Raw genomic sequence first — 15,083 nt, 5'->3', positions numbered from 1 at the left:
TTACTATGGCTGAGGAAGGGAGAGGGAACTGCCATGTTTTAGCCTGGGAGGATGTTATTGCAGGCATAGTGTAAAAGAAACGAAAAATCAGAATGTGAAGAGGTTAGTTACTCAGGATTACACTGTTATAGTTTAGATAAAAGTATTATTTAGAACACTTCAGGGCTCTTTGGCTGTGGGAGAACCACTGGGGGGCCTTAGGTTCTGTGTAGAACCCTATACCTAGTAGATCCCTTAAATATGCAGTAGATCCTTCAAGATCCCTTTTTTTTTTTTTTTTTTTTTTTGTAAATAGGAGTATGTAGGAGCTTAGGGAAATGGATAGTTGAGTACTATTTAATGGAAATGTAGATCAAAGCATGACATAATAATAATAATAATAATAATAATAATAATAATAATAATACAGTTTCACACCACTTTCATTTTAACATTGCAAAAAAGTATTTATTTAGTCAAGGCAGTTGTTAACTGGTGTTCATCTATTATCACTAATGCAAATATGTTTATTTAGCTAGTTTAAAGGCTGTACTGTGTCATGTATCTTTACCAGAAATATCAGTTTGATATCAATTTGAAGCCAAATCTGATAAAATGCTGAAATGGTAAGGCACTCAGTTGTAGTTTTTGGTTAATATGTATTTTAATAAACATATTCTCATTTTCTTTTTTTTGTTAACATAGTTATCTGGATATAGTTTATTTATTTATTTGTTTGTTTATTTTTAAATAATTAGTTTATCATTTTTTTCTATAAAAAATGCTCATTTTTAGCTACACTCTAACAAATTGATCTTAGATTTATGACTGGTATATATTAAAAGTGTGATATAAATTAAAAGTAAAAAAAAAACCAAACAATATGACCTGATTATTAAGAAGATGCCTCTCTGTGTAGGGTTTAAGAAATTATTAAAAGCTGGACATAAGAATGTTAAGTCTACTGTGAACCGTAGACAACTGAGTTAATGGCATTAATACTAACGATTAGTATTATACATTAATACTTAATTCATACTTCACTAAAACAACTGGCATTAATAAATGAATAAAAATCGCAAAAGCTTGTGATTATTAGATAGATTATTGTACATTGTTGAATTACTGTATATTGGCTCCACCTTACTAAGTCCAGTTGCTAATGACGCAGCAAGCACAGATATCTAGAGACATTCATCACTGACAGCCTTTACTAAATCATCACACAAAAATTCTCAATCTAGACAAAATCTCTACATCTCATAAAGGTCTGGCAAAGATGTCTTTTCCCATCCTTTAAACGTTTAAATGTCTTTGAGCTTACTGTAAATGTTTTCCTTAAATAACAGCTCTAGATTTCAATGAATGTCTCTTTCTCAGAGAAGAGAATAGAGAAGAATGGAGGAGTTTAGTAGGAAATAGCAGTATGATAATATTGGTGCTTTGATAAACAACCATAGGTGAAACACAATCCTTTTGTATAAAATATATTCCAGCAGACCTCCTGACCAAAGAACAGATGACACGATGTAGCAATAACATTATACTGAGCTGTTCAGTTATCATCCTAGTTTGTAATGAATATTTCATACAGCAGGCCCTCCAACAGGAAACATGGATAACAAGCCCAGTGTACAATGAGTTAGACACCAGGTCAGTGCTTTTCTTTTCTTTTATTCATGAATATGGAACTGTTACACCAAGATGAATAATACAGGAGTATGAAAGGCATGCACAGGGTAGCTCGCTTAATCTTCCCAAGTGGTTCCAGCACCGGAAATCTCACACTACCTATTTTCTCCTCATGATATAAAAAAAGGACATTTAAGAATTAAAAAACAAACAAACAAACAAAAAAAAAAAAACTGTAGACAGACAAACACATATGGAAATTTAAAAAAAGGATACCATGATATACAGAATGACTGAATTAGGCTTTGTGACCTTTCCTACACATTTGTTGGTTGAATAACTGGAATACTGGATTCACTTATATACTGGAAACTCTAACCGTCCTAAATCTGCTTAAACTCTTTGCGCCAAAGTTTCACAAAAACTAATGCAAATAAAAAGCCCTATCTTTTAATGAAAATTGAGTGTTTAGATATAAATTAGAAACATGTATATATTACAACATACATAAATTATTACAAGATGCCTTTTGTGCATAGTATAGTAAGCAGTTTATTTTACATCTATTGTACTGTATAAGTCCACATTGTACACATAAGTCCAATCACTTTGGTTATTTCTAATAAGTTACTTTTCTTTATTTACTGTATCTGTATGTGAAATATCAATAATGGCATTTCAGAGAGACCATAACATCAAGGCATGGGGTAGATAAATCGCTTATGCTTCCTAAAACAAATTTGACTCGGTTCTTTTAATCCTTCCTTACTTTCTCCAAAAATGTCAACATAAATGTCCTATATTTTAGTCATCTATATTCCAACCAAAACCTAAAACAGTGGTATTAAAAGCAGTAAACATTTTTTTTTCTTTCCTAAAAGCATGGTCGCATCTAGGTGCTACTGGGGACTCAAAGTGCTTTACGAAACCCAGAGAACGTTGTCTCGGCCATATTCTTTTACATTGTCATATGACCAGAACTATGTTAAAAGTACAGAATGCAGCTGAATAACGGTGTGATTATTTAAAGGGTCCATAGCAGTGTTAGGGGGATTTTCTAAAAGGTGGCTGTAAAGTCAGGAGACTGCAGGTTTATGGATCTTCGATGTCCAGGAACTCTTTCTTTGGTGCAGCGGCTCCACGGTACCAAGCGCAAGAAGAGTCGTTCCTCTTTATGCAGGTGTAGTGCCGAGCTTGTGGACCCTGCACGGAGTTCTCCATAAGCCAGTCAGTCCATAGACACTCAGCAGGATCGCTGATCGAACAGGGGACAGAGGCACAGTGGACAATCTGTGTAAAGAGAGAGAGAACAAATGATTAATCACAGTAGTATGAATTACTCGGACGACGTGATTGTCACGGAGCCCTGGCTTCAGCAATCATGGATAATTTTTTGGCTTGAATGAACAGCTGTATAATGTTTTGATACATACCTTGCACTCACAACCCATCTCATAACGCGAGTCCATGCCCTTTTTCTGAGCAATGGTCAGGGACTCCCATGTCTGGATGAAGTCACACAGTGTCACATGCATCGTGCCGTCAGACTCCAGTTTACCTGCACAGAGCGAGAAGAGACGGCTAATGAAATCACAGCTCTGCTATGCTGATATTGATATTGAGGGCATTTTTAACATGGGAGGCTTTTCAGGCACAGCTGCAGTACCTGTGATCAGGTATTCCTTCTTGTCATTGATCTCCAGGTTCACGCCGCACACAGCAGACGAAGGGCCAGTGAAGATGGCGTCAATCTCACGGTCGGGTCCCTTGTACATCTAATGGATGAAATATAATGAAGAGAAGTATAAGTGGAAGGTCATGTTACATGTATTTCATTCACATGGTGCAATACATGTTAAGTTAATATTTTGCTCATATTTATATATTAGCAATACAATATTTGTTATATTGTAGTGGACTGAGAATACCCTTCATACAGTGAAAGTTTGACATTTACTGCTAGATCATTCTGAATCTGAAATAGCTTTCCTGGACTTCAGTAAGTGTCTTTTTTTTTTACATGTATCTCAATCACAAATATAGTTACAGCATTTAAATCTAGTTCCCAGTAAATCTAATTCACTGTGTGAGGAAATCACATTTAACTAGTAAGGTTTTAGACATCGCTGGGCAGATTGAATGTGTTTACCACCATGTGGGTTAAATCGACTCTTTACCCAACATGATCTAGTAGAGATGTCAAAGGATGTTATAGGCAAAAAAAACAAAAAAAACAACCCCAAACCATTTTTCATCTTTTTTTGCCTGTTTGTCAGAATTCAGCCACAGAGATATGCGATTGGTTTTCCTCAGATTTACACATTAATACTAAAGTTAGCATTTAGTTTCAGTAGCACTGTTGCATGTTCTGTAATTACATACCAATTCCCATTAGCACTGAATAATCCAATAACTATCATACCAGTGAAAAGCAGAGAAATACCTACTCAGTGGTTTTTTTTTTCATTTTTATTTTCCACTTTTTTTGAATAATAGTCAAGAATTGCAATACTGAATAATAATACAATGACTAAAATATGTTATATAGGTCCCAATTATGCTGAGAATTTTGGCTGCTTCTAAATATTAAGTTCTGAATATAAACTGAATATTGGGGGAGTGATTAAAACATTAAAAAATTTAAAATCAAGACTTACACTATTAGTTTAGGAAATGCATTCATGCATAATGCATGAATATAACTGTTTATACTTATCTTTAGGATCATGTCTTGAAGATATGGAAAAACAATCATTCAGGTCTGTCTAAAATTTTGAGTAATGACTCCTAATCTCTTTTCCTGGCCTTTCAGACTTGTCAAATTGGGTGAAATAAATTACCGTGTGATGCCAACAAACACCACACAGACGAATAAGCTCAAAGCCAGTCATTAATGCTCAAAAGGTTTACTACACAACACTAAGACCTTCAGTATGTCTCGGTTTCCTTTACTGTGTACGATGAATGAATCTCCAAATTTCTTTAGGTAGCTGAATTAAGAACTGAGAAGTATTAAAAATACCTTCATCTGTTTGATGTCATACTGGATCCTCTTGATTGGATTGCCATAGACGTCATTGCCTGTGACAATTTCTTGCCGTCCAGCCACTTTGGCTCTGAGAACTAGAGAAAAGACAAAAGAAAAGCAACTGAGCAGACTGAAGAAATCAGCTGTGAGAAAATAACTGCCGTCTTTCTGAGTTCAATAAGTCCACTTCCTGTGAACTGCATATGGAAAAGCATGAGTATTTGATTAGTGCTGAGGGAGGAATGTGCTGGGCCTGGTGCAAAAAAAAAATAAAAAAATTCTGCCTGAAGCTCAAGAAGCTGGCTAGTGGTCTCGCCACAGCATGCTGTTTGCTAATTGCTCAGGCGCTTAGATCTTCTGCCCGTCCATCTGCGTTGCACTGACATCAACGTTTCACTCGCACCCTGCAACGTGTGTGCTGCAGACTCATTTATAAGCTCTTGTTAAACATGAGGAAATGTCTTGTCTCTTGATGTTTTTTTTCCTTCTATTTTAAAGCTTTTAAAGCTTAAATCTGTTTTTCGTACTTGCAATAACCCCAGAACTTCAGGCTCCACCTCCTTTCATTAACCCATAACCCCCTGTTTAATTTACATTTCTCATTCACATTAAAGCATATTATGTAGTAGCTATAATGAGTTATTCAGCAGCTACGGTGGTACTAATAGGAAATGGTATGCAGTTAGAAGAATGAGGAATGTAAGTCTGGACCTGCTGACGGAATTTAAGAGTTTAACGGGTTAAAAGGTAGATTTAACAGAGCGGCTGGTTGGGTTTTGTGGAAGAAGAATCAGCATTTTCATTGTAATTGCAGTTCAGCTTGCAGGGAGAAAAGGGGCTCTAAAAATGACAAACCGCTTCTTTTAAAAGAGGAAAGACACACACACACCGAGGAAGAGTACACACTGTTTGTGTTTCTTTCAACCCAAAATAGACACAAGCGCACAAAAGTGCATACTGCTACAGTTCTCTATTTCTGGCTCTTGTTCAAGCACAAGCTCAGTAAGGCACAGCAAGATAAAGGAGACATGAATTTTTATTAAAATGAAATAGAATAAATAGTTTCCTCCGTTCAATATTCAACATATCCTACATTCCCATCGAGCGAATCCTGATGGCCTTCAGTGGCCTCTCTGTCTTTACAGCACACACGTCCGAGTGTGTTCTCAGAAAGGCCACACATACCCTCCCCATGCCCACTCCTGAGCACAGAGCTGCTTTTCTCTGGGCCACACAAGCACGGGATGCCAGCTACACCCACAGGAGGTCCGCGTTTAGAAAGTCAAACCCGGCACTTTCATCAGCGAGTGAACGCACACAGGGCTGCAATGTTTTATCCAGGTTCAGGCACAGGTCCTCTTTTCTGCTCACTCGTTCCATTCCCCTTTCGGCTCCATGTTTACTGGAAGTGGGAACATTCGAAATTCTTCAATTGCAAGGAGGATTGGCCTTAGCAGGATATACTTTGCTGGCTCATTCACGGAGGTCATGTGGCCCCAGCAATACATATTTGTGGGAATTTGCATGATCCAACTTGAATGATAAGTGACGAGTGGTTAAATTGAGCAGTCGTAACTATCACGTTTAACTCTGTCACCACAGAAGTCGTATCAGTTTTGTGTACTTGGTGGGTGCAACACTGTACATTTGTCGAAAGTGTTTTAATCTGTTCTCTACATGTACAGTTAAGCACAAATTATGAAAACACTTTAGCAGTTCGAGAATGCAGACATATATTCTAGCCAGCACCGCGCTAGACTTCGAGATGGAACAGAAAGAACTCCTGACCAGATTCAGATACCAGTCCAGATTCCTGACCAGATGAGGATATTTACATTTATTGCAGGTATTTCCTGTTCCCACTGTAAAACAGGATATCAGAAAACCCATGGAAAAAATTCTCTCAAACTAAGACTGGCGTGCTGCTTTAGCTCAATGAGCCATGCCAGATCCATTCAGCTGATATGCTGCTGAATGCGTTTCACTGTCCTGGGTTGTCCTGCTTGCTCTGCTCTATATGCAGTCAGCTTTATCTAGGATTCTTAAGTCTGAACAAGAAACTGATGAACCTCCCTGGAAAAAAAAAAAAAAAAAGACTAACATGCCAACAACGTTTAAAAAGGCTCCTATAAAAGATTATTAAATTAATAACACATGCTTTACTCATCTATAAATCCTATATAAACATTTGTATCAAGCCTGTTATAGATGTAGTTTTCTACATAAATGTCTACAATGCATTAAAAAGACCACGCATGCGTTGTGTAAGGAATAGGAAACTAATCAATGACGGGTTGGTGTGATGTGGATGAGTCACCATTACCGTTTAAAGAACATGGTCATTCTTTTAACCAGTTATAGTTATAGTTAATGTTGTGAAACATCCACAAGACAGGTTAGTTCCCCTTATCATTTCTGTTATGGCAGCTAGTGGGTTCCTCACCAGCCTTTCTTTTTTTCCCTCTCCTGAAGTTCACAAGAAAAAAGAAAAGAAAAAAAAAAAAAAGCTTTTCATGTTACCAAGACACTGGAAAGCACAAACTCCTCTGTCCTGAACGTTTTGCCATGGCAGAACACCTACTGACTGTTACAAAGCACTGCCACTGGAGACTCCTTCCAAATATAATCTATTTCTATTAATATTCTATTATTCTACTATTATTCTGATCTATTACTTATTAATTTCAATAGGGAAAATTCAGGAAGTAACTTCACTGCACTTTAATGTACACAATGTTGTACACAAAGTTGTACACAATGTTTGAGAAACAGGAAATTTCCTTCATCAGTTGTGCAATCTAAATGTTCTCGAATTGACGCAAATCAATGTCGAAATAATTGTGGTACCAACACAAATGCTCCCCTGCTGTATCAGTGATTCTTGCAGCCTTCAGGCTTACAGATCTCAAAGATACACGGACTATGGAAACTCCAGTTACCCAAAAGTCCAGTCATTGTGACTAAAACAGACAGAATGCAGGTGGGCACATGGCGACTGTGGCAGACCCCTTCAACCAATGCCATTACTCTCTGTGGTGTATGAAAGCTAGAACAGGAAAAACACATGACGTGGCATGGCCAGATGGTCGGCTGGAGGTTCCAGTGGAATGTTTTCTCATCTCTGGAACTTCAATAAGCTGAGAGTCTGAGCGAATGAAGATGACAAGTGGCTTTCCATGAGCAGGCCTTTAAAAACAATGATGATCAAGCACTGCCTTGTCACTGCAGGGACGGCCAATGCGGGAACCTGAATGTTAATCCTACACCCTCCCTAGGAGTCCATTTAGCACAGTTTTTAAAATAAAAAAAAAATTTAAAAAAAAAGAAGAAGAAGCTTTCAAAATATCCACTTCCGAGGTGCGACCACCCCATCCTGCCTTTAGTCATGTGGCTTTCTGCTCTCATCATCACACAAACCTCAGAGGCATGTGTGCCGGAGCAGATAATTTTAATCTCCTCTCACTCCTTAAAATAACCTCAGTGGTCAGTTTGCAACAGACAAACTCACTTGATGTTCAAGCTTTTCAGCTGGTGAATAATTCTAAAAGGCTGGGCAGTGCAACAGTAAAACCCAGATGGGTTAACCAGACAACTGGCAGAAGGAACAAAAAAACAGCGTGGTAGAACAAATGATGAAGATGATTAGGTTTCAACATACACCCTTATACTGATACAGTTGTCTGAAGACTGCATTAAGGCAAGGCTGCTTAAGAGTTGCAAAACAAACACATTCTTAATAATTTAAGTAGCGCCACCTTGAGTTTATAAAATGCTTCTATAAGTTTGTCTTGGTCTCTACCGTTTTCTACACTGTGCAAAATTAATGCATAAAGTGATCATTCCTGATGTTCCAGTATCCTTCTTAGCATCACCACCTCCAATAAATGTGAAAACACCAGAACACTGGAACCTGTGCTGACCTGATGATCGTCACATGACGTTCGCCAAATGTTTCCTTGCGATTTAGGTCAACAAAAAAACGTTAGAGAATCAACAGTGGGATTTCAAAACTTCTGAAGAAGAGTTTATTCCAAAACCGGTTTCAAAAGCTTAGTCATCTGATCAACTATTCGGGTGTTTTCCTTTTGTTTAGAAAGCACAAAGTCTGATCAGATTCAGGTTCCAATTTATTAACTATAAATCTGATTGACTATATTGGTGTTTTCCTTTTGTTTAGAAAGCACAAAGTCTGATCAGATTCAGGTTCCAATTTATTAACTATAAATCTGATTGACTATATTGGTGTTTTCCTTTTGTTTAGAAAGCACAAAGTCTGATTAAATTCAGGTTGTAACCTATGACTTATTATTAAATAGCCTAAAAATGAGGAACCCTGTCTTGTATTTGATTAATGCATTAATGCACTGATAGAGATCCAGTGGTGTGAGTACAGTCACACAGCAGAATAGTGCTATTTTCTGTAGGTCTCCAGTGTTGAACCTGGATGTACGGTATTTATTTACCTGCTGAACTTGAACGCTGCATGAATCATGGCTGTTAGGCCCAAAATATAAAATAATTCATCCTTAAAATCATACAGCTGTGACCAGCAGCAAACTTATATTCATCTCGAAATACTAAGCAGTGTGTTTCATCTACCACTAATCTATCAACCAGACTGGGATGAAGAAAAGTATGTGAAAACTACATTTTCCCCAGAGCAGTACATCTGCTGCTTTCTTCTTCTTCTTCTGCTGCTGCTGCGGAATTAGAACCGCTCTGAACCAGTGCTGTGTGAGACAGGACCAGCCAGGAGGAGATGTTTACATGAGCTGTAAACAAGCTCAGCACAATTCCAGGCATCACAAACGGCACAGAAACGCTACATTCCTGCAAATTTATGTTTTTTAGCAGCTACAGAGAGGATAATGAATGGTCTTACCGACGTCGGAGTTGCAGTAAGCCTGTTGAGGATGTTTAGCAGAACAGCTGCAGGCTTCCGCTACCTCCCCCGCCCGCCACACCAGAAACAGCAACAACGGAGCGCACAAACTACTCGGCTTGGTCATTTTTGCAGAAAAAGGATAACGAAAAGGATGTTCTCTGAAGCGAAAAAAACGAAATGACTTACAAATATGTAAGTAAAACGAATGTGAAAAAGCAAAACCCGGTCAAGTCAGGAGAGGACAGGACAAACTTTCTCGAATTCAGAGTGAAGAAGTAGTAGAAGGAGGAGGAGGAGGAGGAGGAGGAAACCGCACAGTGTGAGCGCAGACACTTCCTGAGGCGATGCAGATCTCGCGGCAACTCTCGGGAATCTGTTATCGAGCGTCTGAACGGCTGCTTTTTATTCCTCAAGCTCCGCCCACAGGTGGACATCACTACATCCAGCAGGGCTACGACAAACCTCGCCCATTTGCGGGAAACTTGTAATGCGTAGGCACGTTACCTGGCAAAAAACAATTTCTTCTATACGAGCCTATTAAATAACGTACAGCTCAAGAACAGACTACCGACCGGAAGTGACGTATGCTTAAAGGGCATCAACTATGAAATATTCAATTCAATTCATTTTTATTTGTATAGCGCTTTTTTTTTTTTTTTACAAAGGTCATTGTCTCAAAGCAGCTTTACACAAACAAAAGTAAAGTGAAGTGTGTGTGCCAGCAGCTCAGGAGTGTAGCTCGGCAGAAGGAGAAGGAAAGTGGTTAGGTACACTCACAGTCACCGTGTGGAGATAAAACTCAACATCCACGAGTCCCCCACATCTACTCCATTGATAAAAACACTAGTCGCTAAATGCTAGGTTAAATAAATAAGTCTTCAACCTCGACTTAAACACTGAGACCGTGTCTGCTTCACGTACATTAACTGGGAGGCTATTCCATAATTTTGGGGCTTGGTAAGAGAAAGCTCTGCCCCCTGCGTGGTTTTGGCAACGCGTGGTACTGATAGACAGCCTGCATCCTTAGAGCGAAGTAGGCGCGGCGGAACGTAAGGTACTAACATATCGCTTAAATACTGCGGAGCGAGACCGTTTAATGCTTTATAGGTTAGGAGTAATATTTTAAAATCGATGCGGAATCTTACTGGGAGCCAGTGTAATGTAGATAAGACTGGCGTGATATGCTCATACTTCCTAGTCCTAGTCAGGACCCTCGCTGCTGCGTTCTGAACTATCTGAAGCTTATTTATGCATCTAGACGAGCATCCAGATAGTAAAGCATTACAGTAATCTAATCTGGACGTGATAAATGCATGGACTAGTTTTTCAGCATCACTTAGCGAAAGTATATTTCTAATCTTAGCGATATTTCTGAGGTGGAAAAATGCTAACCTGCTTACATCATCTACATGCGCCTCAAATGAGAGATTAGAGTCTATAATCACACCGAGATCTTTTACTGTTAGACTACTTGAAACAGAGAGAGCATCTAAAGTAACAGTGTGATCTCTAAACTTACTTCTAGCGGCTTGTGGTCCCAGTACCAGAACCTCTGTTTTTTCTGGGTTTAGCAGGAGAAAGTTGCTTAGCATCCAGTCTCTTATGTCTATCGCACATGCCTCAACTTTCTTTAACTGGCTATTCTCATCTGGCCTAGCTGAGACGTATAACTGTGTGTCATCAGCATAACAATGGAAGCTAATATAATAAATAGTGGTCACTTTCTTTCTTAGCCTGCAGCCCATCATCAGATGCCTCCCATGCTACTGTTTTTCTCCCACAGAGGAGAGCAGATGTGGCCTATGACGGTTATGCACGTCTCTGTCTTTTAATTACAAAACTATAATCATGTCATGCTTCTGGCATGCACCAATCCCACTCTTTGTACATATGTTTGATATCACTGGTTCTGTATTGTAGTTATTATAGGCCTGTAATGTATATCCAGAGGGTCTCTGACTATTGCTTTTTAAAAATCCATGTCCAAGGGTTTAAATAAATTAATACTATTGATTAGTCATTTCATAATCTTGTTAAAACTGAAGACAGGATTGTTTTTTTTAAATTCTATCACAGTGGACATTCAGTCTTAAGTGATGTTGGTTACGGTAAGCACAGATCAACAGTGATACAGTGTTAGTAAGTCATTATAAATATGTTATTTCAAGAAATGCAATGGTTTATGATATTAAATATAATATGATATTTATGATATTTGTTTAAAATTAAGGTATAAATCTTCAAGAAATTTAAAAAAGAAATTAAACATAAACCATGTAAAGAAGCGACAAGGGATTCATGACCTTAAACAACAAACTGGCTCCTACGCCAATGGCCCGAGACCACAAGAATTTGCTTTGTTGTTGAAATAGTCATGTACGCTACATGGAAATTTACACTGTATTTAAGAGATAATAACCAGATAGAGAACCAAAAGAGAGATAACCACTGTTCATTACAAAACCAAGACAAAGTCCATTACGCAACACATTTTGTTAATAAAAGCAATTCTGATACTGATACTAATTCTCATTAAGATTAAAATCAAATGTGAGGAATAATCCTTTGTCTAAACACCATATGGCATGTCAACACAAAGACAACAGAATATTTCTTCGTAAACAGTCCTTGTTTAATTTTCCTGGTCATGACGTTATATTCCTTATCCCAAAGGTATCTGGAGAGTGTGTCTTACTCCCAGTTCCAGTCCTGTGATGCAGACTTCCTGGCAGAGAAATTCCTGGAATGTTTCTGGATGCAAAAAAAAAAAAAAGTTAAGATCAAACACCTACCCACTACACTCATACAAAAAAAGGTGTTAAACAGAGATTATTCTGACATCATGCATTTATGCATGCTACTATTTTGAAACTATTAGACATATCTATTCTATACATGTGTGACTTAGTTTATAGTATAGTTTACTTTATATAGCTTAGTATACAAGCAGTATACAACATTAAATGGGCCATGCCGGAATGTTCGGACTTCTCATTAATGGGCTGAAGTACATCTGAGACCCTTTAACAACCCATTCTTGAATTATAAGTGATGACAATGAGGAACAGAAGAAATTTTCATACAGTTCCACCCCTCATTTTAGTTGTTTTTCCAAGGTTTCTGTGGGTATTTCCCACTATGTCCCACCCATATTTAAATCAGCTCAAAAGCATACTGGGAGTGTGCTACTGGGAATTTGCACTGAAACAAATGGGATTTGAATGCATTATTAAAGTATTTTATGGAAAAACCATTGTCTAAGCTGAAAGGACCGTCTGATTACATGACTAATTCATCATTATTGTTTAGACAGTGTCGAGGACAGTGAAAGTAGTAAAGTTTCCTAAGAAACCATTCTGTTGTGGATGACTTAGGCTGACACATTGCTTTTGAAATCTGATCGCCTCATGTAATCAAAGGAGTAGATTGAATTTTCTCCATGAAGGGTAGCACATGTTTGTGCAATCGTGGTTTGTATCTTCTTAGTGATGAATGACTTTACTGTAAATTTTACATGACCGTGGTGAGACATCGGGCAGGTTGAGACAAGGAAAGGAGAAGGTCAGTGTGTGTGTTGGCCCAGATAATTATTCATTTTTCATTCCAGGCAATTCTTTTTTCACTTATTCACTTCTCTTCCCCACCTTTTCAAACCACGGATGGATGGTGTTTCTAGTCATAACCCACAGAGAGTTCATCCACCTCCTCAATGTCATTCAGGTCAGACTGAATTGCTGCAAGCCACTGATGAAATCAAAGACATGCGTACCATATGTGGACAGACAACGGGTTACTGATCTTAAGCAAGGCCACCCACTTAATTCTTTGACCTTACGGTTTGCGTCAGTAATTGTGAAATTCATCCAATCATACTGGTCACGTAAACACTTCCATATGGCATCGACTTACTATTTCATTCTGAAAGCAATACTGTACCATGTATCAATTCTAAGCTCTGTAGTAGTAAAATACTTAAGCATTCATGACAAGTCTTTATAAATCGGTACAGTTTTTTATTTATTTATTTTTTACAAACTTAAAGATGCCTGATAAATCTCCAAGAATATTACAGTTTGATTAATCAGTGACAATGAAACATATCATATGCGTCATCATTTATGGTAATGCCATGTGGTGTTCTGTAATAACTGATAATGTCCTGCTGTAAAGTGTGTTTATGTAGTTATAGGCCATTTGAACTAATTGCAGTTATTTCAACATTTGGAGAAATTCATTATAGCAAGTTATTTGAGCTCTATGTGATATCATTGGAATTTATTTAAAAAAAAAAGTTTGCAAAGCATTTTGCCAACCTATAAAGGTCTAGTACATACAGATGTATTTCTTCATCATTAATAAGTGGCATATATGTTACAGTGATGGTATGGTATGGCAACAATCAAGAATTTTGTGTGTTGGTTTGAAAGAACACTATTACTCATATCCCTTCCAAAGCTTTCAGGCAGTTAAAATTTGAAAAAAAAAAAAAAAAACACTTAATTTAACTGTTCGTGCAAAAACCAAAAGCTCCTTTTACTGCCCATAAAAGGCAAAACGTTGAAAGGGAAATGACAGGGTTTTCCTTTCTTCTGTTTTAGGAGAGTTTAATCATGAGTCAAAGAAGTTTATACTCAACATTGAGACTTACTCTAGCTCATTTCCATTTTCAGGAAACATATGGAGGCAACATCAAAAGAAAGAAACAAACAGAAAATGAGCCATTACAAAACTCATAATTACACACAACTAGTTGATATCAAACATTTTAAATGGGATTAATGTAATAAAGGAATCCAGTTTTAAGTTTCTATAATGTTTACACATTGTATCTACAGAAGAAACGCTGTATTAAAATGAATCTGAGGTACAAAGCTAGATCTGTTTTTTATAGGCCTATGGTCTAAAATAGCAGTGATATATGTATTATGTATATATATTATATGCTCAGTTGATTCCTTTGTATACAAAGAAGATATATATTTTTTTAAATTTATAAAATACAGTAAACTTCAGGCCATCTCACAGCAGTACATTTTCGTCCTGCATCCACTTAATTTTAGGACTGTAGTGCAAGAAAGTAGCGCACAATTTGGCAATTAAAATGTATCATATACTCAATAATGATACTGCACTAACATTAAAGTGCCAGACAGCACCTGATAGACCTAACACACAGCTAAGGTTAAAGTCATATGAATGCTGTCTTACTGCCATGCTCATGATGGGAAACTCAACTTTCATATTCATGTGTGAAAATTTGACTGTTGCTGAAAGGAACTGCCACAGACAGAGAGAGAGAGAGAGAGAGAGAGAGAGAGAGAGAGAATCATAGCTGAATGATATTTCAGCAATGTTGATCCACACTGTGATAATTTGATCCACTCTGTGCCATTTCATAGTTTCTTATTTTTTTGTGCTAATTTGAAAAATACTCTAAATTCAAACAAACAAACAAAAAAATGCTTTACATTAAGGTTTAAAATTATACAAAAAATAAAGCACAGCATACTTCAGCATACAGTTTAATAACATTTAATTTAATCACATTTATGTGCAATT

At 37.4% G+C, this 15,083-nt stretch overlaps 1 protein-coding gene across 1 annotated transcript; it reads right to left on the bottom strand.

The window, feature by feature from the left end:
• Positions 1-1,637: 1,637 nt before the first annotated feature.
• On the bottom strand, positions 1,638-9,913 carry timp2b (TIMP metallopeptidase inhibitor 2b). Its single transcript, XM_026916787.3, has 5 exons — positions 9,522-9,913; positions 4,634-4,734; positions 3,278-3,386; positions 3,045-3,169; positions 1,638-2,901 (listed from the first exon to the last, which is right to left on the bottom strand). Exons 1-5 carry the CDS (start codon positions 9,646-9,648, stop codon positions 2,704-2,706), a joined length of 660 nt encoding a protein of 219 aa, XP_026772588.1. The 5' UTR covers positions 9,649-9,913; the 3' UTR covers positions 1,638-2,703.
• Between the last annotated feature and the right edge of the window lie 5,170 nt (positions 9,914-15,083).

The sequence above is a fragment of the Pangasianodon hypophthalmus genome, chromosome 13, assembly GCF_027358585.1.
Source record: "Pangasianodon hypophthalmus isolate fPanHyp1 chromosome 13, fPanHyp1.pri, whole genome shotgun sequence".
Taxonomy (NCBI): domain Eukaryota; kingdom Metazoa; phylum Chordata; class Actinopteri; order Siluriformes; family Pangasiidae; genus Pangasianodon; species Pangasianodon hypophthalmus.
Note: the sequence above shows the minus strand (reverse complement) of the source record. Positions and strands in the feature narration are given on the sequence as shown.

What these genes read in the sequence shown, in the direction of transcription:
- timp2b (XM_026916787.3), bottom strand. Translation starts at nt 9,648, where the DNA reads ATGACCAAGCCGAGTAGTTTGTGCGCTCCGTTGTTGCTGTTTCTGGTG. An exon ending in ATGACATCAAACAGATGAAG is followed by an intron (nt 3,387 to 4,633) that starts GTATTTTTAATA and finishes TTCATCCATTAG; the next exon opens with ATGTACAAGGGACCCGACCG. An exon ending in AGATGGGTTGTGAGTGCAAG is followed by an intron (nt 2,902 to 3,044) that starts GTATGTATCAAA and finishes CTCTTTACACAG; the next exon opens with ATTGTCCACTGTGCCTCTGT.